The 27302-nt window shown below is 35.1% G+C and overlaps 1 protein-coding gene across 7 annotated transcripts in view; it reads right to left on the bottom strand.

The window, feature by feature from the left end:
- arhgef28a (Rho guanine nucleotide exchange factor 28a) overlaps window positions 1–18736 on the bottom strand; it is a 186373-nt gene extending 167637 nt beyond the window's left edge. For 5 of the 7 annotated variants that reach the window (XR_015935911.1, XM_088629161.1, XM_088629165.1 and 2 more), the window contains exons 1-2: window positions 18379–18735; window positions 11598–11641 (exon numbers count right to left, since the gene is read on the bottom strand). Coding sequence is in view for 6 of the 7 variants with exons in the window: in XM_088629161.1 (XP_088485287.1) it covers window positions 11598–11630 (33 nt within the window). In the remaining variant the exon portion in view is untranslated. Of the gene's footprint in view, window positions 1–11597; window positions 11642–18378 lie in introns of all 7 variants that reach the window. The other 2 variants (XM_088629162.1, XM_088629163.1) reach the window with 2 other exon arrangements.
- Between the last annotated feature and the right edge of the window lie 8566 nt (window positions 18737–27302).

Raw genomic sequence — 27302 nt, 5'->3', positions numbered from 1 at the left:
ATGCTGTCAACTATAAGTTGTCCAGTATAATTCGTCGTCTCACAATCTTTCACTTAGTGGTAGTATATTGTGATACAATACTATTTCCACTCCCATGATTATAGTGTCGTGTGTACATCCTAAGGTCCAGACATACAAGTACAAGTACTGAGTACAATAAGATATGCTTGTTCTGATCCACCTCTGTCTTCACTTTCCCAGTCTCTGATACGTCGGAAGATATAGTGCAGCTGTTCCATAGCTCCCTAATGCTATTGAGTGCTTAACCTCTGTAAAAACTCAGTTCTCTGCACTTGCCATGCTCCATGGTATACTGACCATTTGCACTGAGACAATTTTACAGTAACTGGAGTGTAGGTGGTGAGTTTTTGGCTTGAGAGTAGCTTCAGTCATGGATGAGTACATGGTTCATTTTTCTTGGGCAACTGCTAAATCCAGCTGCTATTCTCACATTTGTGAGAATAATACATTCCTCAATATCTTTTTTCCAGTCACTAAAACCTAATCACCCTATTGCCTTACCTGTTTCATCTCATAAATCCTGTTTCTGAGACTTTTTAGCTTATATGTTTATAAAGATTATTACATCTGCCCTTCTAGAGCATGCTTCTCCTTATGGGACTTGTGCACGTCTCAGTGAATTGGTATCACAGATGAAATCCACCTCCTGTTTGTTGGATCCCATGCCCTTTGTTTTATCTTTCCTGTTTCTCTGCCCTTTGTCTCTTAGTACATGCTTAACAAATGACTTCCCAATATCTGACATTTTTATAATTGTTGGAGTTACACCAGTGACGCAAAAAACATTTTTTTCTAGTCTTTGGATAGTCGGAATACTTTTCAGCCCTAATCTAACTTTTTTGTAAAAATGTTAAAACATGCTGTGGTGGAGCAACTACATAGTAACTACTCAGTAGTCATCTCACTGTAAATAACCATATTAAACCTTTCCAAGATGGCTATTAAATACCACTGAAACTCTTAGTAAGGATGCCAGCAAAGTTGCTAGTGATTTCCACATGGCATCGGGGTGGGCTACATACTTTAATTCTGTTACATCTCAGTACTGCTTTTGATACCACAAATCATAAAAACCTATTTACTTTGTTAGATAATGTCTGGCATTTCTGCACTTAAATGGTTAACGTTTTACCTTGCATCTACATTTTTCTTCTCTTAGGGGGTTTGTAAAGTTGTTTTCATTACATGTGGGGTTCCACATAGCTAATATTGGGTCCCTTATTACTTAATATTTATAATGTATGTTTCCCCTTGGTCAAATACTAAAATTACATGGTATGAATTCGAATTTCTATGTAGGTGATACTCAAATCTATGTTCACACTAAACCTGATATCAAGATAATGGTTTCTGTATGATCTTATTGTCTCTGATATACAAGTTTCAAAAACACTCACTTTTTCCATCTAATAATAAGTCTGGGGTCATGTTATTGTGCTGCTCTCATTTTCTGTCATAAAACCAATGCTGTAACCTTGTCATATGACATTTGAGCTGGGGTACATTTTCGAAACTGATGTGAATTTTAAAAATCACAGCAGAATATTGTAAATCTTAGAAAAAGTGCTAGTCTGTCTACTACACTGCATTGGGAGTGGAAAAACTGGTTTAGGTATTGTTTTTTCAAGGATTACTGTAATGCCCTACTTGTAGGTGTACATTTAAGACAAAATATGTGCAGAATTCTGCAGCTTAAATCCTGCCCAGCTCACATGCAATTTATCATATCACTCCCATCTTGGAGTCTTGCAATGGCCCCTGTCACGTTTTGATTTTGATTTTAAAATCCTCATTCTTATATCCTTATATTTAAGGTTCTACATGGTATGGCTCCTAAGTATCTAGCCAAAAGGCTGCCTGTTTACTTCTCTCCACATAACCCTCTCTCTGCTGATTCTGGTTTACTATGTGTCCCAATGGTTGGTCTACAATTTAGGGTGACAAGGCCTTTGGTTGTTATGCCTCCAAGCCCTGGAACACCAACCCAAAAGAATTCAGGGACTCAGCCACATTGAATGATTTGTAATCTAGCCTAAAATTGTGTGTTTTTCCTTTTTTTATTTTCTGTGTTAGCTTTTGTTATTATACTCAGTTTGGATATTTCATTTGTATTGTGTAATATACTGTAAACTACTTGTTTTTAAATGAGTGCTATTAAAGGCATCATATAAACTAAGGGCTAATTGATAATAGATAAGATGACCTATAAAAATAGGTATTTCCTATGCTCATGTGTGTGTCATCACCACTATTTGGCAAAAAAGAAAGACGATATTCTGTGTTACTTTCCTCAATAATAAAAAAAAACATTTTTTCAATCAATAGAGAAGCTTTAATTCTCTTTCTAATCTCATGAAGAGAATTGTGGTGAGAACACAATTCTGTGGTAATATAAATGAACTTGATAACTTGAATTTGATCATTCATCATTATAAATGAACATTTATTTCATTTTTACATTATATTTTGTGTTAACCCATGACTCTACAGTTGTTTGTGCCCATATTATCACTTTTCATGTAAAAGATGTAAAAAAGATATCTCTGAACATTAGGAAATGTAGTAATTAATAATAATAATAATTGCTTACACTTATATAGCGCTTTTCTGGACACTCCACTCAAAGCGCTTTACGGGTAATGGGGACTCCCCTCCACCACCACCAGTGTGCAGCATCCACCTGGATGATGCGACGGCAGCCATAGTGCGCCAGAACACTCACCACACATCAGCTATCAGTGGGGAAGAGAGCAGAGTAATGAAGCCAATTCATAGAGGGGGATTGTTAGGAGGCCATGATTGATAAAGGCCGATGGGAAATTTAGCCAGTACAACCCTACTCTTTTCGAGAAACGCCCTGGGATTTTTAATGACCACATAGAGTCAGGACCTCAATTTTACGTCTCATCCAGTACACATCTGAACAATACTTTGAACCCTAATATGGTCTTTAAGATAAGTTTTTGTTTATCCGGCACTTCAGGAGGCAATAAGTCATATTAGCATGAGCCAACATTAATGGCAGGTAAAAGAGAATAATAAAGGAATACGGAATAAAATAAAAGAAAGAAGATATACAGTAATCTATTCTTTTAAAATCATGCCAAAAAATCTCTCTCATCTCAATTATGCTCATCTCATTTTGCAAAGTACAAAAACCTAAGCTGTTCCTGAATATTAATAATCTCCCAAGCTTCTGGAAAATGTGTAAAATATGCAAAATTCCTTAAATAACCTAGCGACAATGGAAAACTAATCAAATGATGTACAGTAGAATGGAAAATACACACCACTCAATTTGATGAGAGCAAGGTACTCCCAAGATTTTACAACTTAGAAACGATCAGTAAAAGCAGGGAGACTTTAATTTAAACTGTATCAATAAAAGATTTACAAAAATGGGTTAGAATAGATGCATTAATTCCATATAATCAATCTAAAAATGTTGCAACACAATCAAGAAAAAATACATTGCTTGTGTATAGCCTACAAAAAAATCTACAGTTTCATAGCTTTCGACCTGAAATTCACATTTACATGAAATTTGTCAATTCCTCTCAGAGAAAGTACCTTACCTCCTTTTACATTTACATTTCTTGCATTTCAAAAAGTCCAAAATCTGGTAATGCAGTGCAGAAAACTCCATGACTGTTTTATCTCGGGGATCTACTTATTTCATACATTCTCTGCTCCAGGTAAAGCACATCTTGAGTACTGCTTTTCAGGATTAGAAATGAATAACAGTGATCCCTCCTCAACTCCATCCAAATCTGTGCAACAGTGGTGTTTAATTTCTTCCCATAATTAGTATCTTTTGAAGTTACAAAGAAAGAAATGGGTGGGAACAAATTATAGCTGTAATTCAATTCCAAGATGTGGAAAGATGTGGAAAGAAAGTTTTAGTCAAGTATTTATGGCACAACTGCTGTAGATTGATAAAAGAGACAGACTACTAAATTGGTCTCATTAGCAACCCAACATGTGGTGGCCATGATGACCTACACTTGACCCGATCTAAAAAAAAGTGGATGACAGGAGTGTTATCTGTTGAACTTTAGGTTTTAATGCAGGGGATGTGGCTAAAATTGAACAATATCAGCATACAAATACCCAAGCCATCCCAGGGACAGACACATTAAAGAGGGCTAACAACAGTCTAGCACTTCCTCTCTCCAATTGTAACACCTGGGGGCATTTAGCACATCACAGCCATCCAACATGATACAGTAGTGTTTCTTTTTCCATTTAGGGGCTCACAGTGCAAAACAACAAGGCTTCAATATATTTTTCATTTTGCCCTTCCCTCTTGGGATATCCTAGATCTAAACCTTCTGTCAGCCAGGGCAACAGAGCATAAAAATCGTAAAATGGTTTGTTTTTCTAAACAAATAAAACTGTTGGGTGCATTTTGATTTAGGACAGAGAATACAGCTTCGAGTATTTACTTTGTTAGAGTAAATCTGTCCCTTTCTTTTTTGTTGAAGGGACGTGTCTACCTGAAAGCCAAAAGTTGGGTTCTGGTAGACCAGTCTTTCAGAATTGAACAAGCAGCACAAGCAAAATTGATTAAAAAAAACCATTAGCATTCATCCGATACACTGACAGGTGAAAGGCTGAGGAAAAACACAACCTTCAAACATGATTACTAATGTTAGTTACTATCAAGTGAGAGTTTGAACTATTTTATACAAAAGATGATGAAAGAAGCCATCACTGGTGAAAAGCATTTGGCAGGTGAATGCAGATGTTAAAAATATCAAAAGGAAAACGGTAAACAGGTTATGTCATTCTAGAATGTTTTCTTTGACAAACAGCCAAGCTGAACAGAGATGAGTTCTATTTTCAATCCATCTGAAATGATAGCCACAACCAAACAGTGATAAAGCAGGTTACAAAAACTCACAGATGAGAATGCAACACAATACAAATTACAGAGAATCAGAACCAAAAAAAAAACCAAACAGTTTATTTTCTGTTGAAGAAGATGAGATCACGACTAAGATTTAGACCCTGGTCATCAAGTACCCATTGTGAGGGCAAACCACTAAGCTATTATCAGAGAGCTCAGGTGACATTACATATTAAGCTTCACAAAATTGTTCTCCTTCCTTGCAAGGCCACTCTTTTAGCAGCTTTATCCTGAAATGAGTATTTCTGAGTAAGAAGATTAAATAGTGGGACAGCGACGTACCACCTCACTTAAATGCTTTTAGAGCATAAAGGTTTTCACTAATGGATAACCTGTTTAATCAGTTGAAAAAAATATGGTTTAAAATTTGGAATCTCCGGCTATTTGTTTCTATACCGTTTGGAAATGGCTTCTATACTGCTCGTGGGCCGTGAACATACTCACCTTCAAAACTATTTATCATTTGACAGACTGCAAGCTCCACAGTGCCTAATAGGAGATTGAGCCCCGATTACAGAACCAGAGGATTACTCACTGGTACCCAGAAAGTCAGAGGAGTTGCTCTTTGCAAAACCAAAGAGAGAAACAAGAGAAAGCCAAGAGAGCTCTGGCTGACTAATTCCAGCCTTATACCAGGAGTGCTTTAAAGACCTCTCACTGTGGCAGATGTTACTCAGATAAAAAGAAGACAGTTTCTTCTCACAGGTTTTAAACTAAATAAACTGTAAAGAAAAAGGAGTACAGTGTGTTTAAAAGCATAAATATTTCTGTATTTGTTATACTTGCCCAATGTAATAAAAAATACAAGTGGCTTTACTAAGAAACTCATAAAAATTAAAGTTTTGCTCTGTATGTAACCTCTTTTATTGTTTGAGGTTAGTAATTTATATCTTTAGCAAGCATCCTTTTCTCCTGCCAGCTTTTGCTTTAAGAGAGTACACCATTCTTAACCTTTCAGGGATTGTATGCACAGCAGTCCAATATTCAGTCCAGGCAAACATGTAACTTACACAAGTGGTACATGATGCTTAAATACATCTGTTTAATTGACACTTAGCTAAGGATGGATTGAAGCAAAGCAACTCACAGTTCTGTCAGGGAAGTTGTGATTAAGGGTAAATAAATAAGAAGTAAATGCCACCACTGCTGAGTAAGAAAAAGAATACCTGCTGTGACAGACTGCCTTCGGCCTTCGGCCTCATCTCAGGAACTTTAACAGATTTGCTGCACAACACGATTAGAAATTGACTAATCACAAATGCTCACATTGAACTAAATGGAAAGACATATTACAAATTGGGGATGAAAAGGAAATAAAAATGAAACTATAGAGAAAGGAAAATGGATATGATATGATCATTCAGATATCTCACAGTGTACAATTAACAGGAGGAGAAATAGTAAGGAAATTCCATGAATACTATGGCAAACACAGTAAATGTACTCTATCTGCACTGAAAGTATCTGTTTATGCAGCACTATATGTGAAATAATTATTTCAGGCAGTGTAAGTTGTTTACAGCTTATCAATAACAGAAAGATGTTTTTAAGTGAATAAAATTTTATGGTGAAGTAGACAAGCACATACTGAGGATAAAACAGTTCTTTTATATAAAACCAAACATCTGTTTGTTTGCACATGTGTTTTTTCTATGACACAGATTAACATTTACAAAATACATTTTTGGATTTGTGCACGTTCATGCGCATAGCATGCCTGTTTTTGAGCCAGGTTTTGAGCAAAATTCCTCCATGTGCAATACTAAATGAGAAACTGTATTAATTGGAAAGCTATTTCCCAATAATATTTTAGATTTTTCCTGTCTTTAATATTAACTAGTCAGTAGCATGCACAGAATATGGGACATGCTTTTTATTTGGAAAAATGTGGGTATTAATGGTCATACCATTGCTGTTTCTGAACCAATTTGCACCCAATTTGGAACACAAGTACATCAGAGGGTAAAATAATTACATACACACTCAAGAACACATGTTGTATGCATTTTCTATACCTGCAACCTGAAAAAGTGAAAAATACAACCCTGATATTATATATTGGCTCTTGATGGGAAAACTAGAAAACTGTTTTCTAAAAGCCATGCAGTAATGTTTAAAACCAACAGGTAGACAAGAAAACCTTGTCAACAGAGGCAAGAGGATTAACCACATATTCCATTCTCTGAGGATGGAGAGTTGGAGATTTTTTAACAAGCGAGAGACTTTCTGTAAGTAAGACTTCCATTGTACCAGTACATGTCCCAGTTACATATGGCAATAAAGTTCAATGAGAAATATTATATCCTTAACTTTACTGTAATGTTCACACATAACTTTTTATAAAATTAGAAATTGGTCTTCCTGGATAACATTCTATACATGAACTAGTAGGTTTTGCGTGACAAATACAACGCCCTGGTTATTTTGAACTTTTCTTCTAGTCTTTTGTTTTGAAAAGAATTCAGACACATTACTGTAACCGTGCAAGTCTGAAAGTGACTATTACACGCTGTTGCACACCTCTGCAATTTCCTGTATCAAGTTAGAGGTGACACTGTGGGAATAGTTCAAGTATACAGTTTCCTTGGTTAGCAATTTTGTGCAATTATCAACATACTGAGGTGTGGTGCATGGCAAATTAACAGCAAGCAGCACTGGCTCTGAGTTAAAGCATGGGAGCATTTTTCTAACATGCAGACATTGCTTAGGTTTCATAATCAGAAGGGTTCTGAAAATCCAGTAGTTAGTATTAAGTCAGTAATTTACTTTCTGTGTAGAAAAGTGTGAGTGCAAATAACTAAGTAACTTAATCTAGTAAAAACAAATAACAGTCCATATTTCCTTTGTGATCTGCACCTCTCTGTACTAACTCTACAATATATAAATGCATAAGGTAGTTCAGAAGATGTCGATATAAGTATCTCTCACCCTGTACCAATACTGTGACAAAATCTAGACTTATTTTAAAGATCTTTCCTGCAAAAAGAATATTTTTTATCGCTAGTAACACTGAAATTTTACCAAATAGAAAAAACACATACCAACCAAGGTGATTTGTCCATAGAACATTTTAAGATTTTAATGGGATGAAACTGTGATGCTGAAAAGCCTGTAATTAGCTTTTACAAATTGAATGCAAGTTCTGTGTACCAGTCAGTAAAACTATGTAGTATACCTTTTTTCTTTTTCACATAAATATGTGGGATAAAGTAGTGTCAGACTAATCTCTACTTCAACAGAAAAAATAAAAACCTTGAATATAATTCTTTTTTTAAAGAAATTAAACATGCATTTAAAGTTGCAGATGTTCAGCAACCTCAATTGAAAATATTATATAAATACAAAGTACTGTACAAGTCAAAATGCTTTAAAAAAAACTGCATCATCAAACTGCATCAAAGCCAAAAGCATGTGAACAAAGCAATTATAAAAAACTCAATGAAACATTGTAAAACATATTTTACAAATATTGTAAAAAATGCATAATATTCTCTGTTTAAGATATGTTATAACAGACACACTCATAGGCTGCACTTTGTAGATGTGTATGTACAACTAACTTTATAAATGCAACTAGGATAAACGGTGGCCAGAATGAAGTTAGCTTAATCCTGAATTTTTGCTGGGTTTTTTAATACTGATATGTTTTTTTTATGCATACCATTGCACTGTTATTATGAAAGTGTCTAACAAGGATTTAAAAATATGTACAGCATACTTTACATTGCAAATTCAAGTCGAACAGCCCTACCTACATCCATAGCTTTTGTATCTACAATTAGCACAAACAAGAACACCAAGTACATGGCAAGACTACCAGGGGCATTGTTCACTAAATACAATAGCTTTGGTTAGTGCTTAATAGTGGGTGGAGCACAAATCTTAAAATGTTGTCAACATTATACTGTGTAGTGATATCACATTTGACAAAAAACAAGCTGAGGGCATTATGGACCATCCTACTCCCTACATGTCTGTATGTTTTAATACCTGTGTAGTACATGACGTATTTCCCAAAACAAATACATTTAACAAAATACCACTGAAACAATAAAAAGGCAAACTGAAGAAATTAGAGAGCACTGTTTAAAAGAATCTGTTGATTGCTACCTGGCCTGATAATAAAAGAAGAATCAATGAAGAGAAAGTTGTGTCTTGAAACCTGTGTCTTGGTTTGTCTTTTAATGAATTAAATCCATGCAGCTCTCAATGCTTTTTTGTATATATCAAAGAAGAGAATAAAATTACTCTAAAACATACAAATTAACCAATCTAGGTAGAGTAAATACCCATTTTCATAAGATGAAGAACAGTAATTTTAAAACCAGCAGTACCTATGAACACAGTACAATGAGATGTTTTGCATTCCTAATGTAAAATGTAAAATAAGCCAGGCCCTTACGTTTAAGGCACTTTTTCATTCTAAGAGAACAGTAGTTGTGTTTTGGTTTATTCAATCAGAAAAGTTTCTTGTGGCATAAATACTTGACCAAAATTTTCTTTCTACATCTTTCCACAAGTTTCAAGATATTGAAATTATGGAGACCTGTGCCACAGTGGTAAACTTTAAAAGATAACTTACAGGAGGTACAAAACTCAAGTGTCTCATGCTTTCTTTTCATGTTATCTGAAATCTGGGACAAATCTGTAGCCAGGTGATGAGGTACTTTCAGTCAATGAAAATTCCCAAGGCAGTCTCAGTGAACATCACACAAGCAAGACTGGATTCCATTTAAGGAATTTAACTTAACTTAAACTTAAGTTGGAAAGGAAAAATGTGGTATGTGGAATTTCTAATTTGTTTACTGATGCCACATTACTTTTCTCTGTAATTTGCTTAGATCCTTAATGAATGTGATGGAGGGATGAAATATGTCTAGATTATTTGGCATGACTCACCTACCTGAAGGAACAGAGGCCTAGCTGTGAATTAGGGAGTTGTTGCCTGTAGATGAGGAGGCAGGAGGGATGCAAGAGAGGTACGCAGGGGTGCGAGGCTAATATACATAGGCAAGTGGACGTATACCTTCCTCCAAAACCTCTGGCATAAACTCCACATGACTGAGTGGGTCAGGTGGCGTGAGTACCAGGTGCAGTGCTTCAAACCCTTTCTGGTCCCAGCACCAGAGTGGAAGGGAACTGAGTGCCCCACCTAATTAAATCTAGATGAGAACAGTGGTTCTGTTGCTCTGTACCCAATGGAAGAAGCAGATATTTCTGAAAGTATAAAGCTCTTCTGCGTCACTCCACTCGATAAACAACACAGCTGACAATCAGTTGTACAATGTCTCCCTGCAGAACATTACACATGCTCAAATGAGAAATTCCATGAAAACAGTTAAGTTGTAATGCGTGTTTTCCTGTTATTGTTTTGTCTAACGTGTTTTGTATCCTGTGAAATGTGCTTTGAGCAGCTCTCTTGTGCTGCTTCAATTGTTGTGCAATGCTATCAAACACAAAGAATTCCTGCAAAGCTGAATTTGTTTAATTTCTTGTAAAAATCCTTTCTAAAACTCAGTGAATAATCTTAATAAAAATGCCATGATCTGCAATACTTGAATACTTTTTAGCATTGCAGAAAATAACATGGAAATGAAAATAATTTACAGTCTTGTATTAAGAAAGACATAATGAAAATAACCTTTGTGAATGGCAAATTCTAAATTGATTATACATCTCCCCTTATTTCTGGCTATTTAATCAAATTAAGTATAATTAGGGAACAGCTTCCTCTTACTTTATGTGCTGTTTATTATGATCTTATTGCTGAGAAAGAATGAAAATAAAAACTATATAATCCCATGTCTCCTAAGGCTAATGTACCACATCAGTTACACTACAGATTGGGTCTAAAAAATTAATTGTTGATTAACAAATTTCCTTAATGTACCAAATATGCATCCTACTATTTTGAAAAATGTTCTTACTCTTCTTTCTTAATGAGGACATTCTGAGAATATTCTAAACTTTTATGATTAGCAGGGCCTCGTGAAATAAAGGCTGGGTAGTAGGCTGATGTGGGTCAAATTCTAAGATGACATTTAACAATTTTCAAAATTGTGTCAAAGATAGAGTTAACAAGAGCATAAAGACAGCTGTCAGCTGGGGATCATAAGCTTTTTAAAAACGTAAAAACCAAAATTCAGGCACATATGACAAAGTTCCATGAAACACAGATTAAATGGATACTATGTTATTCTCTGTGCACGTACTGTACATACCATTTACTGCACTAGGAATCCATAAAAGAAAGGTTACAAATGAGGAGCCATCTAGTCTGTCCAGTAGTTTGCAGCAAAGCATCACGTCCGACCTTTTCTTGAAAGTTACCAGGGTACTGGCTTCAACAGCATGACTTGTTACACACTCCCACAACCCTTTGCATATTACACATAATAAATCTATTCTTTTGTCAAAGAACTGTCCCTTCATAAACACAACAAACAAGCAATTATTTTCTTTCTTTTCATCCCTCTCCTTTTTTTCACACACAAGCTACACAAGTTCTCTCACAGCCAGGATTTCAATGAGGTTCGTCATCTGGAAAGCGGGTGTAATGAAATGAAGTTCCCCAGGGAATTAGGAAACAAAGCTCTGTGTTCTTGGGTTTCACCTGTGACTCAATTAATTTCTAAACCTGTGGCGGACTGGATGAGGCGCTACTTACATAAAGAGGCACTTCTTTGCAGCTCAGCTCCATTCTTTCAGCATCTGTAAAGACAAGGAAGGATTACACACTTAATCTAATGACAAGAGAGAAGTAAGGTTTGCCACTGCTGTAGGTTGCAATAAAGCAGCAGGGTAGGACAGTAATTTCTTTGCAAACAAACAAAATCCAATCACATTTGATCATTCTTTATAAAAAGTAAAACTCTCTTTGATAAAGATTTTAAAAAATGATAAATGTACAGTATCTTTTAAACGTAACTTGTTTTTTTCCCTCAGAAAAACTAACATACAATCTCCACATAAGATTGTAATAAATATTGGAAGGTCTGGCCACCTCATCTTTGAGCATCCCTCCTAACCCATTTAATTCACTTCATCACTGGATTTGTACTGGTACGCTGTACAGTTCTCTCCCTACATCCCATAACATATGAGTGTGTATTTTCTTTTCTTTTTTATAAATGGATATGATGCTTCTGTATTTTGAAAAACGGATACGCTGCAAACTTTCAAGTTATTTTTAGAAAAAAATAAGAAGAACAATAAAATGTCTCTTGGTAAATATTTTATCTAACTATAAAATAAAGCTTGGAAATCAAGGTATGGCAGTTTTCACAACAGCCTTTTACCCTCGTAGTTCCACAATCCTTGTATTTCTGCTCCATGTCGCTTAATATACAGTATAACAATGTAGAGCAGAAAAAAATGGTTCTGATCATTAAAAAAAATAAAGAAGATTTGCTTAAGGGGCCTAATGAATATCAGCAGTCTCACTTTGTCAGCATTTTCATCTGTTGTTAAAAAACTTGCTCAACATAGTTTTACTTCAAAACTCTGCCAATAACACAAAGCCCTGAAGATGACAGACAGCTAAATGATCCGTTCTCAAGCAAGCTGAAACACGTTTATTAGAACTGAATTATCCTTTTCTATCCGTTTTTCTAAAACAAACTCTTTCTTTCCGTATTGAGCACACTGTTCATTCAACACTCTGTGCTAAAGAGATTAAGAAAATGGTATGCAAATGGTCAGTGAACTTTTGTTCCACAGTTGTTTTAACTTAAGGAGATAAGCAAAATGATGCAGTTGGTCACTAAACTACCCTCTCATGTTTCTAAACCAGCTTTTAAACCTAACCGCGTACAACTTTGGTGGTCTGGGTATACTGTCAATTGTATAAAGAAAATGTATCCAACCTGCGACATTGGCATTGCTGTGAAGTAGCAGAGGAAGCAACACACAAAACTGTTGTTGTGATTTCTCTGCAACTTACAGACTACAACTGCTGTAAACATATTAACTTTAATGAACAACACTTCCAGCTTCAGTATTTGTTCCTACTGGAAGTGAAAAAAAGGCTACAAGAAACATAACTTGTATAACTTGTATAACGATTTCCAAAAATAAATGGTTGCACCTTAAATACTGTAAAAGCAAAGTGAACCTGCACAGTAGTATTTATATTGTACTGCACAGTGAGCCCTTGACTAGAGAAGAAAGCTTAAATAATTCATTGTGTTTTGTTTCTGATCTGTCTTATTGATAAACCTACCCTGAATGTTTTGATTTTACAAACTGGAAAGAAGAGATACTGTAGCTACAAAGCTGAAAAAAGGCAGCAAACAGCATGTTCTGATCAGCCTTTTATGAAGATCCTGTTGCTAACACGCCCTAAGATTCATAAGATACTGTACATATGTAGCCAAAAACAGACTCAGGCCACCACTTCTCTGCATACCCTATTTGCTTTGTAATGTATATAATCATTTGAACAAAATTCTGAAAGGCTAGCATGTCGAGGAGAGTGGGTAAAAGGCTGGATTGTTTCATACGAAATGCTATCCTCAAAAGCTTTGGTCTGTTCCAATTTTCCTTTATTATTTTTACTGCTATTTGCTTCACACAGCAGACTTCAAACTGTTTCCTGTTTCATGAATAGGCATTTGATTTGTCATAAGCTCGCCTATTTCATCTCTAAACAAGAGACAAAAGACACAATTTTGCACATATAGGAAACATGAGATGAAAAACAAGGCATTAGTTACCATTTAAGGCCTATTCATTTTTATGAGGCAGTGAATACAAAACTGCTGTCACTTAGTACTTTGCATGGGTAAAGTCATATTTTTTCTCGAGACAAATCTATTTTAAGAAATAATTTCAGGGTGTTCCATTAAAAGAAATATTTATCTCTTAATACCCTGTGTGCCTCCAGGTGTTTAATAGATAGTATTATAGTATTAATGGCATTCATAAATGTGATATCTATCAATGTTTTTGACATCAGGATAAAACAAAACTTCACCTGAAGAACTGATCTTCTTTTTTCTGTAGCAGAGAGAACAGTATGTTACAAAAGTGTTGTCGTTTTTATAGCTCAGATTCTATCTTGATTATTCTATAAATAATGAGGTTTGCAAACAACAGAATAGGCACGATGACCTTGTCACAAAGAAAATCAGGACACGAAAAAGAAAAACAAGTTCCCAATGTTTTGTGTAAACAACTCCACTGCTATTACCCATTGCCAGACCTAGTCTTCCTGTATCCAATGGAGGCCTTAATTGATCGGCCCTCACTTCCTGCAGGAACACAGTAACATCAACATTCTTCATCAAGCTGCATTACAGAGACATGTTGACTCAGAATAAAAGTGGAGTCTCTATTATTCTGCTGTCACCCAGCCCATTTTATTTTATTGCTGTCTTCATCAGTATATCCTTAGTTTTAGAACATTAAACCTCCTAGAATGTACTGAAACCATTTTATAGATGATTATAGATGCTTTAAGAAAAGAGTTACCAGCATTTTAGTAAATATTCATCTTGACAGTAAATATCTTGATAGTTACCAGTAAATATTGACTTTCTGCACATATTTAAACAATAAAGAAATTGTGAAGGTTTTGAAAATATGAAGATGCTGTACATACAGTACATGTAATACAAATATCCTTTATGAATAATGAATACGTGAAAATTATTTAATAAAATGAATAATGAATCGTGAAAACAAAACTTGTACATATTAAAGGGATTCAGATTCACTCTAAATAAAGGCAAAATAATACAAAATACATGCATAAAAAAATACAAAAATAAGTGGTACAGTATTGCCTTGTGCAAACAACTTTCCATAATGCAAATAAATCACTTTTTTAAACTTATTTAATAAAAAGCAAGAAAGTAAATACATGACAACATATAGGATTTCCAGCTTTGTACTTTGATTTGTTTTAGTCACGTTACACATGATATTCTGTTGAAGCAAGCTGCACATCTTTAAAAGTCTTGAAATAATTGCCCCAGTCCAACATCATTATGATTCTTTTGTTTACAAGATGTCTTTGAAGAGTATGCAATTTATACCAACTGTTTATAATGCAAACTATTTAAATCTGTATTCTGCCTGTAAACGGTATCCCAGTCATTTACACATCAGCTTTCCTGTCCAATAGTTCCAATAGTTTCCTGTTCCAATAGTGACAATATACTTCAAATCTGGAATTGCATGTAAAGCCTTGTGGAATGTTTTGTCAGTATTGATACTACATAAAATTACACATTAAGATGCATATCCCCGTGCAACTAGTACTGTGTAAAACATAAAGAATTCTTGCTTCTGTATTTCATAAGGAAATGAATGAAAATGTGGTATTAAAAGAAAACTGTTCACAGATGGCCACGAGGCATAGCATAATGTAGCATAACAGTAACCCTGTGCAGTCTAATTCATAATTTAGGCATTCTCTAAGACAGGATTACTTCTCATGCCACGTAACTATGAGTGTTAATGTGTACGACTTGCATTACTTATAATATTACAACAAAGTGTAATGAAGTCCACAAATTCAAACACATTTCTTCTCAGGTACATACAATAGTATTAACATGGACAATGATTCTGTTTCTCATGAAAACAACATTTTTAGGTTATCTGAAAAAACAACCAAGTTCATTTCTACACGCTTATTTTTGTATTATATTATTAGTTGCCAGAGTCATCTAAAACTGACACTGGTGCTCCTGTTATACCTCAGTCTAGACCAAACCACATAAAAATGAACATTTCAGATGACAGCAGATATAAAACACTCGAGGAGTTGGCTGAGGGAGTTGGTACCAATTAAGGGCTCCACTGAGGAACTGAGAGCCCATCTATAATGAAAGCATTGCATTTGCGATGCTCTCACTCCGTCACTCCGTATGTGCAGAACAAGATCACACCCTATGCTGCACTGTCACTCCAGGCCATCATTCAACCTGTGATATAATTTACGATGCCCACATTTATTAACCAGAAACAACAGACGGGGTACTCCCCAGTGTTGACTGGCACAATCCATTTGGATCTGCACTTGACAGCCCCCACCACCACACCACACCCCCCTATTTCCTTCACTTCATCATGCCGGAGTCACTCTTTCGACATTCCATTACAATAACTCACTAGCTACCATTTTCACCATCCAAAAAGGAAATATTTCCAGACATGAAATAGCTGAATGCAGAGGCCTATTGTACTGTATCTCCACTTAGCATTTTATACAACCTTTTACATGGCAGACACCTCTTTGTTAAGTTTGGAATGAACCATGCGCTTTTTGTAATAATTTCAATGTGTTTGCCATGAAGTGTATTATGGTCTCAAATCCACCTGCTCATTGCTGCATATCCTCTCAGCAACAAATGGCTTTTAATACTTCACACTTAATCAGTAGCCCAAATCTAATTCCAACACAGCTTTATTCCATCATTTTCCACTAGTTATTCCAGTTTGATTAAAGTACCAAATTTTACTGCTGGATTCATGGCAGCACATTTTTCTTATTTGCTTGAAATGAAATGGAAATAAGCTTCCTTAGTTCATGTAAATGATGCTGGGCAGATGGAATTTCCTGTGTTCTTATACAAAGCAGCACTGTATAGTTTACAACAAGAGCATTTCACAACATAGAACAATAAGCATAAACATGATCATTTTTTTCTCCTCCTCTTCACAGCTCAAACTGACTTTAGGAGATAATCTTCCCCTTCAGTTCTGCTGAATTTCATCCATACTTAAAATTTGGATTTTCAAAATTAGATAGTATGTATCAATCTTCAATATGGTCTTCTTCATTCACACTCTTTTTTTATTTCCACTGATTGTTTTTCTGTTTACATCCTCACAAAGCTCCATTCACACATCTATTTCTTCACTGCAGGTTGAGGATTAAGATTTTTTTTATCACTAATCATTTTTAATAAAAATAATTTACAGTTGAACTATCATATTTAGCTTCTAAAAGCAATTAATTTGTTAAACAACAGCCTCGTAGTAAAAGCATTATCTGCAAAGGCTAATACAGGAACTACTTTTTAATTGCAATATTGTATGAACCTATTCAGATACATGATATTGTCTCAAAGAGATAACATAAGCAGAAAATAGTGAAAGATCGTTTAAGCCAGGCCAAGATTCACAGATTCCAGGCTTAGTACAGGTGCAGTTCACTTTTAGATAATTTGTAAGACGTGTTAAATACTAAGGAAAAGCTTAGGAAACCCTAATAGATTGAGGATCCATTAGCCTTCTCCGTCCCAAAGGTCATCATCAAAGTGCAATTAGCTTAGAATTTCTAGATGAGCTGCTACAGGCCACATTATTAGCACAGTATGTAGAGAAGCAAATGACTGAGTTTACAATCAAGGATTGATGGTTAGCCACAAATAAAATCACACACTGACAAGACATTTCACAATTATAAACTAGTGTAGATTTAAAAATAAATCACTATTCATATTTTAATCAAGCTACATTACCTCTCCACAGAGGAATTTATAACCGACTCCACTAAACAAGAATGAGCTCCGTACAACTATTTTCTGGGGGTATTGTAGTGTTTCAAAAAGTTCAATAAAATGCAATAGGGTGATCAGTACTGTCAGCTATTGATTTTCCAGATCACGTGATACAACATCAAAAGGCAAAATAGCCATTCCGTCCTTTTTGAGCCAATTGCAATCAATAAAAGCACTTCTCAAACTAAAGTCTGCTAGAAATGTTTACTATAGGGACCGATTTAAGGCTACAATTCACAATCCATCACATTTATCTTTTTTACATGCTTGTCACCAAATTATTTTTTAAATACGTGAAGCAGAACACTCACTGTTCTCCAGTTCAATATTTATTCAAATATATATAGTGTTGGCTGGTATATTGTTACTGCAATCAGCAATACTTTTTTGGAGAAAGGGCTACCAAAGACATCTCATCTCTTAATCTCAGTATATTAACATTTATCTATAAAATGGATGCATTTTCCAAAATGGGATCCTTTATGTGTGAAGGACTTAAGAAATACATCATTAATACTCGTTATAGAAACACATTGAGATTGAGGTTTGCTTTGCTAATCTTATGGTTTTGCTTAAATTCTGCGCCAAGCAGGATAAAATACACTCTATAATATACAGTGTCTCTTTATTTTTGCAGTTAGTTTGGTGTCTCAAATCATTACAAAGTCAAGCTGTGCTCTCGTCTACCTGAAAATATGTTTAACGCTCAAAAAAGTACTCTGCATATCAAACTACATTCTGTATTGTAGCTGTCATGTACTTTAAATATACAATTAGTTTCCCCCTCTCGTTAGTTACTTCATTTTTCACTGAACAGTCTGAGCCAGCCGTGTACAGTGCGTGCAAACTCAGATGAAGCGCTCACAACGCTTTTCCTACTCTGCCCTCATTACAGCGTTGCAAACTAAACTAAACACTAAAAAAACGGCACATTACCTCAAATCCAAGAGCCAATGAAACCTGTTCGCGTTACGACGGAGCAGGGGAATCAGGGCTCCAGCATCCTTGTCTCTTTGGCAGGTACAAATACAAAAAAAAAAAGCCTTAAAGTTGCTTAAAAAAATAAACTTTGACAGTAAAATACTGTATCCCCGTCGTATTGGTATATTTTGAGTAAAATGCACGGGAGCATTAAAAGTGCAGAATGTCTACCCATTGAGTGCGGGCAGTGCCTGTATGTTCTCAGAGGTTCCCTTAGTCCTGTTCTGCGGCTCTCGCCCCCCTCCGGATCCCAGGCGCTGCGAATGAACTGGGGAGTCTACCCAGCCACACAAGGCAACTGGCAGGTCACATGGAAAGCCGCAGACGAACAGCGTCACGTGTTCGCATAGAAACCTGGCTTTGTACAGCAGAAAGGCGACGACAGCAGGTTAACTCCTTGACTTCTGCAGGTGTGCCCGGGAAAAGGAGAATGTGCAAGTGCGAAAAAGTGCGGACACGAAAATACAACTGTTCAGTCAAATCATGTTTTGTTTGTCTCATGCCTAGCACCTCAGGTGCCCCGCAGTACAAAATTCCATAGAAACATTAAAAACAAAAAAATAGAAAGCACAAAAATGTAGTTAAAAAAGACTATAATTACTTACAATAGTAGTACAGAGAGGTCAGCTTTAACCACGTTTTTAAAAAGTATTTACTAGCTCCACAGTTCAGGTGCATAGAGTAAAGCACATCCTTAGTTCGCAGCGTGGTTATTGATAAAAACAGCTGATGCTACTGTAAATAGACTGCACAAATAAAGCGAGTAAAAAGTTGTGAAACCGCTACTGAGTACGTACTTGTTGTGTGTGAGGCTTATTAACTTTCCACTGAGATCTTAAAAGCTGTTTTGTATTTTACAGGTAACCAGTCCAATGATCGTAACACAGAGGTGACAGAATTTGACTTGGATTTTTAACAAAACAAAAACAGCGCTGTTTTGCTCAAAGTGAAATCTAAATGATTAAGATATCAAAGCTTTTAGAATCCCAGCATAACCAGACAGTATTAGCAAAAAAAAACACGGGTTTCAGGTTAGAAACATTTTTTTGCCCTATCCACATGAAAAATATATATTCGTAGATTAAATGTTTATACTCTACTTTCATAGAAACTTCATTATCCACTATTAAAATAAGTGCACAAATTGAATGAAGGAATATCCCTATGGTCTGATGTTTGCACAAGGTCTATGCCTGCCTGTCAATGGTATTCTAGCTGACGCTTTGTTTCCAAAGCAACTTTCATTTGCATCCATTCACACGGAGTAATTTATGGCGCAATTCAAGTGAAGCATCTTCAGTGTCATCGTTTGGATTTGAACCCCCAAATATCAAGTTATACAGTCGGTCCAGAAACCTAACCACTAGTCCACACTGCTGCCTGCAGTACCTTATACTTTTTATTAATCCTTATTTATATGTGTTTTAAATCTTGCATGACTTTCCTATAGTGTATAATGTTTTGAAATACTGTAGTTACATGTGTAACTGAGCATTTAAAACGTTTACTGTACAGGCTTTCCTATTGTAATAATAAATCTGTTTTAGACCGCTATTATGCATAGAGTGGCTACAAAGAACGGGCACTCCAGCTACAGTACATAAAAAAAAATAGAAGTTAAGGTTAGTAAACAGAGCTGTACAGTAGTCTAGTCTGGAACTAATTAAGGCATACACCAACATATCATCTTTCTACAATAGCTAAGGCTTTAATTTCAGAATGCTGCTTAGACGATCAAAGGGATATCTAAACAAAAGAAATGAAGTGGGCTTCAAAATAAAATTAAGGGTTCCTAAAAATCTTCAGATAATTAACAGTTACAGTGACTGAGAAAGGGCTGCAAAAATATTAATAGAAAGGAAACTATAGTATGAGTTTTATTCCCACCAACTACAATTCAGACCTTCTGTAATATTTTAACCTATTTGCCACTATGAGTGAATTTCACAAAAGCGTTGTGGCAATAATGAGACCACCACCTGAGCAGAGGCCACAAAATATTTCACATGGTATGCAGTTTTTCTCTGGACAGGGGGTCTCCATCTGAACTTTTTTCTGCTTTCATGTGGAAAACCATAGCTTTCTCAGGGTACGCTTAGTATGTACTGTGTGTATACCTTCACACACTTATACATCACCATTAATGCCCTTTCTGAAAAAAAATAATCTGAGTATATTGGAACTCAATTGGAAATATTAAAGATGTTAAAATAATAAAAGACTTAGCAATAGACTTGTGAAACTTCAAAGTGAGCTGCACAAGTCTCAGGTGCAATGTCCTTGTGATGAGGATTGAGAATGACAGAACATATCTAAGATGGATTGATACATAATGCCAACCTGATTCAAGGGTTCCTAAAAATGATCTCTGTTGGCGAGACAATAGTAAGACTAAAACTGGTATAGTTACAACATTACTAACAGGAGAGAGGTTAGTTTGTAATCTAAACTACATCTGGAACCATAACTAGACAGACATTCCTCCAGTACTGCAGTTTTTAAATTGATGTTGAAAGCTGGTTGCTGTTTCTTTCCTATATACCTTGGCATGAATGGGATATTTAAGATTGATAGTTTGTTTTGAGGCTCATTGTATGTCACATTGTCAAATTTGAAGACTGGTTTTACTGCAGCATTTTATAAGAATACCTTCTTTCAAAACCTGGCGAGGAATCCACATTTTAGTATAGCTCCAATTACAAAATATAAACACAAAGTGGTTCTCTCAGAGGTATTGAGAAAAGACTTTCACGTTCCAGGCATGTTCCAGGCATGTTCCATGCTTCAGCAGAATGTACACAAGCATATTACTTGATGAAATGTATGTATACATTTCAAACACATATGAGAGTGTAAGGGGCAAAGAAAGCAGTTCAAAAACAGCAAAAGTATTACAGGAATGTGAAGTGCCAAGCTGTAAGCATTTAAGATCGGAAAAAGATTTAAAGGATGTACTGTAACACAACTAAAGAAGTATTGACATTATCGAAAGAGAGGTACCACTTGAGTGTGCTTACACCTCCTTCATTGTCAGACATCCCATTTTCTTCCTGGTTCCCTGGTGATTAACAACAAAGCACTGAATGAACACTTTTTACAATCAGAAGGCTGGATTTCTGGCTTAAGAAGTTCTGTGGAAACTAGAGACTTTTCTTGTCCAACAGTTGGTCAGTATGCTGAGAGGCATTCATTCTGTGTCTTATTTGCTCAAAGAAGCAGAGCATTATTAGTACTAATGGATTTTAGAAATAAGCACCCTGTGAGTATAAAAATCTAATAAGAGAATGGCATCTATGAAAAAAACACCAAGCATCTCTGTGTGTTTCACTCCCATGTGCATTAATTAAAAACTGCTTTTATCTTCTGAGACGGACTCCTGACTGTCTTTTAAGGGGAAGCAGAAAAATTTCCCCAACCAGTCTGTGGCTGTTAATAGCTTATTGTTTGCAGAATCCTATCCATCCATTTCTTTACAGGTCCTGGAAAGGGTTTCAACTCCGGTACTAAAGAGTGTTTAGTACTACTAAACACTACATGCACTGCTAAAGAGTGTTTTGTTGTCATTGATGTTTTCAAAACAGGCTCAAAGGTAATCACAAATATAGTCATATATGCTACTTTAATGTACAGTAGATTCACCATTCTGATATGAAATGGTGCATAAACTCAGCAATTCAATATGGACCGAACCAACAGACAAGTAAATTGGATTTTTACAAGCAGCCTGTGCTCAATTTGAGAAGGAATGTAGGGGGAATTTCACCCTCATTACGACATTCAACCCTCGTACACAGACAATTATCTCAAGAGGGAATGAGCCCTCCCCCCTCCTATGAAACACCAATTACTTCAAGACAGACACCCCTGCCCCTGAATTAATAGGGCTTTTAGTGGCTCCCAGTAACTAGACTAACTACATGAGCATGAAACTGTACAAAATGCAGTTGCAGAATTCTCTACAATTGTTAAAAGGGATTAAGTTTATTCTATAGCAGAGGGCTCTCTTGGTTAATGACATGGTTAATGAACAGTGGATCTGAGTGCAGCCAAGGATTAAATTCACTAAGATGGTGCTGGGAACTGTATCAGATCTAATTAGAAACACTAACTTTATTCATTTGTGTGAGCGAATCTGTAAAATAATTAAAGGACAATTTTGTATTAGAGTAATGATCAAAAGCTGGATAACTGTCACTAAGCATTTTTTCAGGCATTATAAAAAATCACTGTCTTCACTTTTTTACCATTGTAATTGAAGACCAAAAGATAAAGAAAGATCTTCCTTTCGTTAATAATACCCAACTTTCATTTTTAGTTCTACACCTTTGTTTTGCATGAATTTCATTATGGTTTAACTCTGACACTCCTGCATCTTGGTGTCCACTTTAATAAAGTTCTTGCCATATACAGTAGATACCAAGATGTTATTTATACTGGGGTTACCTCTTAGATATTGTAAATAGTTTGTACTAATAATTACATTATTCAATTAATTATGACTTGCCATCCAGTAGAAAGACTCACAAAGGCACTGAAGATATGCATTCCTGTTCCCTTATTATTCACAATCATAAACTCCTTAGAGACAATTCTCTTTTTTTCTACTTTGGACTGGGAAAGGGAATCATATTCAAACAGATCTTTACAATGAGAATGATAATTGATAGTTGTCGGACTTGCAACCGCCTTCCAAGTTTCCAGGCTCTTCTTTCTTTTTTTTACTTCTTGCATACCTGTAGCACCCTCTTGGGAGCTAATTGGGCTCCATAGCCCTTGCATAATCTGTTTGACCTCAGGAGTGAAACACAGAGATTGGCTTCCTTTGTTTATGTTTTTTTTCTATTGCTGGTTTCATAAGTATAAGCCCTAAGAGGTTGACTGTCTCAAGTGAAGATGTTTTCTGGTACAATATTTAGATTAATAAGTGTTCTACCTCCATTGAATTTTTGCTTTAATTACCTTCAAGGTGTGTATTTGACCCCTCACATGAAGGTAGTTCCTTCATAAAAGAGGCCCCTTTTTGTGTGCCCATTATTCATAAATTGGGATATTGCCTGTTCGTAATACTTGCACGAGGTCATGATTTTCATTTAGGCGTCTCACAGAGACAGAAATGGATGTGGTTGGCCAGTCTGGTCAGAACTAAAAAGTTGCCAGTGCTGTACTTGAGGCCTCCATATTCCCTCTCCTGGTATATCTGGATATCATTTATAGAGATTTGTGACTGCTAGATTCTGTGTTGTCAATGACAGAATGGTTAAGCAAGCACTGTGGGGGTTTTGTTATAGTTGTTTGTCCAAATGATAGCAGTCACTATGCAGAAACATTGAATAGAGTACTTCTTAGGGAGTTGATGGGATTTTATACAGGGTATAAGAAATATTATAGTCTTGTTTATTTGTTGTATGGTGTTTGAAAAAAACACATACAACATTTATTTAATAAAACAATATTTAATAAAATTAATATTGATCAATAAAGAAAGCCAATCAATCAGATAACCATCTTGGTTAGCTCAATTAAAGTTTAATGTCCTAGTTCTACTGTGCTATAAGCAATATACTGTAGGCCAAGTATAGAGGTAATTGGACAGAAGTTTTAAATTTAAGAAGACAAAAACAGGTAAGAATGGCAGATAAGCTTGATTTACGCAGACATTTTTTCATATCTGTTTTCCCAGGGATGATGCCTGATAAGGTTGGTTTTGATTAGATAAACAGTTTTTAAATGGAAGCAGTGTGAAGTTCATGTTTTGATCAGTTATAATTAGCTGGCAATGGGCAATTCGATTTAAAAATGTTTTGGGGCAGCTTATGCTTTTCAAATTTGAAGGGAGCCAAATTTCAAATCAATCACTTCATTCATTCCCAACAAGATTTTGAAAGTTCTTTTGATGAAGCAGCTTTGGTTTACACAGTAATGCATTTCTTTCAATCTTGTTTCCATCTGAAAACTGTTTAGCTAAGGATGATGCTTTCCAAATTCAAAGCCAACTGACTAAACAACCTAAAGAAGAAAAGAAAAACTGTTACAAGTGCTTGAGGCTTCCAGCTTTTGGTGGCTTCTGGTGGCTCTGAAATGTAAAACTAATTCAGAGGACTCAGAAATGTAAAACTAATTCTTCCAAAAAGCATACATTGAAAAACAACTAGTTTGGCATCAACCACGGCAGCTTTAATTGTTGGCAGGCTAAACTATTGTAAAGATTATAGCTTATGCCAATGCAGAAAATACCCATCAAAAAGGAAAAGATTCATTCAAAATAAACATTAATTTAATATTACATTTTTACATTTGAAGAAAGCTCCCCAGCCAAAATATAGTGTTTTTTTCATTTTCTCTTTTTACTTCCCAGCATAGAATTAACCTCTGTTTGTTCTGAATGACGTATAGTCCAAAACACCCACAGTTTTAAATGTGTGTTTAAAGGTTTTTTGCTCCTGGTTTGGAATAGAGCTTTCTGGCTATCATGATAATGATATTTTGGAAATCCTTAAGTCTGATATAATGAAAGATGTTCTAAAGTCTTGTAGTCAATGCTAAAATAAATATTGAAGGTCTTCATCGTACATTTTACTAAATTTATATTTCATTTAACTGGTTCTTTGAACTGGACACAGTCTTTGCATGAGAAATTCCAGGTGCTGTGCCTCGCTAAAGCAATGTATGCAAAACTCCATATTAGACACATTTTCTAAATTATGGCTCACAATTTTTTTAAATTAGAAAATCATAATAAATAGTACATCTGTAAAGGAAATGATACAATTTCATGTTTGTTTAAATTGAAAAGAAGTAGTATAGATATTGTAGCAAATGGAAATTTAGCTAATCCATCATTATTCTGAGGAGTGTTAAGGACCTTTACTTTCAGATTTCTTACAGGTTATACTAACATATGCCATATGACTTGACAGGCAAATGGCTTAGAAAGACTGAATTCTTTTAAATAAATAAACTTTAATTTCTCTGTACTGTTAAGTAGACTTTAACCAAAAACCTAACCCTAATATTTCTCCACTATTATGAATATAATGTTTCAAATGGTTTTGTATTAAGTTTACTTCATATTTTTCCAATATAATCCAGCTCCACACATGAAAGTACAGAAACATTTAAAGAAATAGTTTTACAAAATCCAAGAAGACTGCAATGAAACAACAATCAGAAATAAAATGATGTCAGTGCACGCCTGTACACTACACACAACAAAAATGTGTTAGCAACATCCTTTAAGTAAAAGTAAATCCTAGAACACCATTCGTTGTTTTTAAAAGAAAACATTAAATGAGAGAGCCCTTTGACAGTGAGATTTGAAGAAACAGTTTTTAATAAAAAGTTTGATTCTGATACACTGTATTTTTACACCTACATACAGTATTTGTTAAAACAGGGAAACTACACTACACAATGAAAAGTCATTTAATTCCCATAAATTCTCGTCAGCAAATTTTGTTTGGCTATACCTACAGCACACAGCATGTTGAACAAAATATAATTAATTAACAATTATAATAATAATAATAATAATAATAATAATAATTATTATTATTATTATTATAATTAATATTGTTATAAATGTAACTTCATGGATGTTGGAGTTCAGTTTTTTTAAAGGAGATTCATGTTCTTGAATTTTACTGTTCATAATATTTTTCTAAATCTTAGCAGCAAAAAAACACCAGAGTAAAAGAAGCTGTGAAGTGAAATTCGAAGAGCAACAGGTTGATTATAAGGATGTTGTTTGACATTTTTTATTTATATTTTAAGGAATCTTGGGTATCCCCCCCAAAGTAACCTATTGCTTAAATACCTCTAAATTTACATCTAAAAAGTATTTCTTCATAAAATTAAATACTGCAAGTACTATTGGTTTATTAATTAAAGTCGTTGAGGATGATGTTAGTGCTTGTGTTGTTTATTTCTATATTTGTTTATTATATTTACAACACTTACAAAATTTAAAAAAATGAATCTCAATTGTTCCTGTGCCAACAACTTAAACATACAAAATGATGTAAAAAAGTTTCTTTCTGCATTGTACAGTATATGTCACAATGGACTTTTGTTTATTTTTAAAGTTTTAAACATATTGACCGTGTTCATATATTTGTACTGAGAAAATTATAAACTTGCTAAGCCTGATTCTGTCTCTTATTAGTAACAAAATATTTTTTACTCCCCATTTACTCCCTTTTAACTTTAGGAGATTCTTTCTAGTGTTTATATCACCTTCTGCGAGCTTTTCTGTTAGGCCCCTGCATCCAAACACTGCTTCAAAGCTGTGTTTCACAGGAGAATTTTTTTGATCATGTAAGGAAAGCTCTTTCCCCAGTAAACTAAAGTTGAGCAACAGTTTGGTGGAATTCCACCTTTCTTCAACAAGGTACAGTTTATTCCCAATTGTATTTCTTTACTAGAAGCTGAAATAAAAGCTGACAGGTAAGCTTTCCACAGTCATTTCTGAGGTATTAGATTACCCTTTCAAAGAAAACAGTAGATTTTCTTCTGAATGTTTCTGTGGTATAGTAATCATTAAATAACAAATGTAGAGGCTTAAGGATAATACTTAATTTCCTCGTTTTGTTAGTTCTATTTTTCATATTTTTTTAAAATTATGTATGTATCCATGAATCTATTATCTCATGCTCTTGCAACATACCAGACAGTATCTGCAAATTAATTTAGGTGAGAACATGTTGTACTACTGTCCGAACTTGCATCCATTGTTTGCCGGGTTAGGTTCTGGCTACACTTCAGCCCTAAATTTGAGGAAGTAGGTAGACACTGGATGGAAGAATAAATGTTGTCCTACTGTATACTGTATCTCCCACTGCCTAAGCTTTGTACAGTATGTTCAGTTTTGTGACTTCCTCAGT

The sequence above is a fragment of the Lepisosteus platostomus genome, chromosome 4 (genome assembly GCF_059453375.1).
Source record: "Lepisosteus platostomus isolate fLepPlt1 chromosome 4, fLepPlt1.hap1, whole genome shotgun sequence".
NCBI classification, from domain to species: Eukaryota; Metazoa; Chordata; class Actinopteri; order Semionotiformes; family Lepisosteidae; genus Lepisosteus; species Lepisosteus platostomus.
Note: the sequence above shows the minus strand (reverse complement) of the source record. Positions and strands in the feature narration are given on the sequence as shown.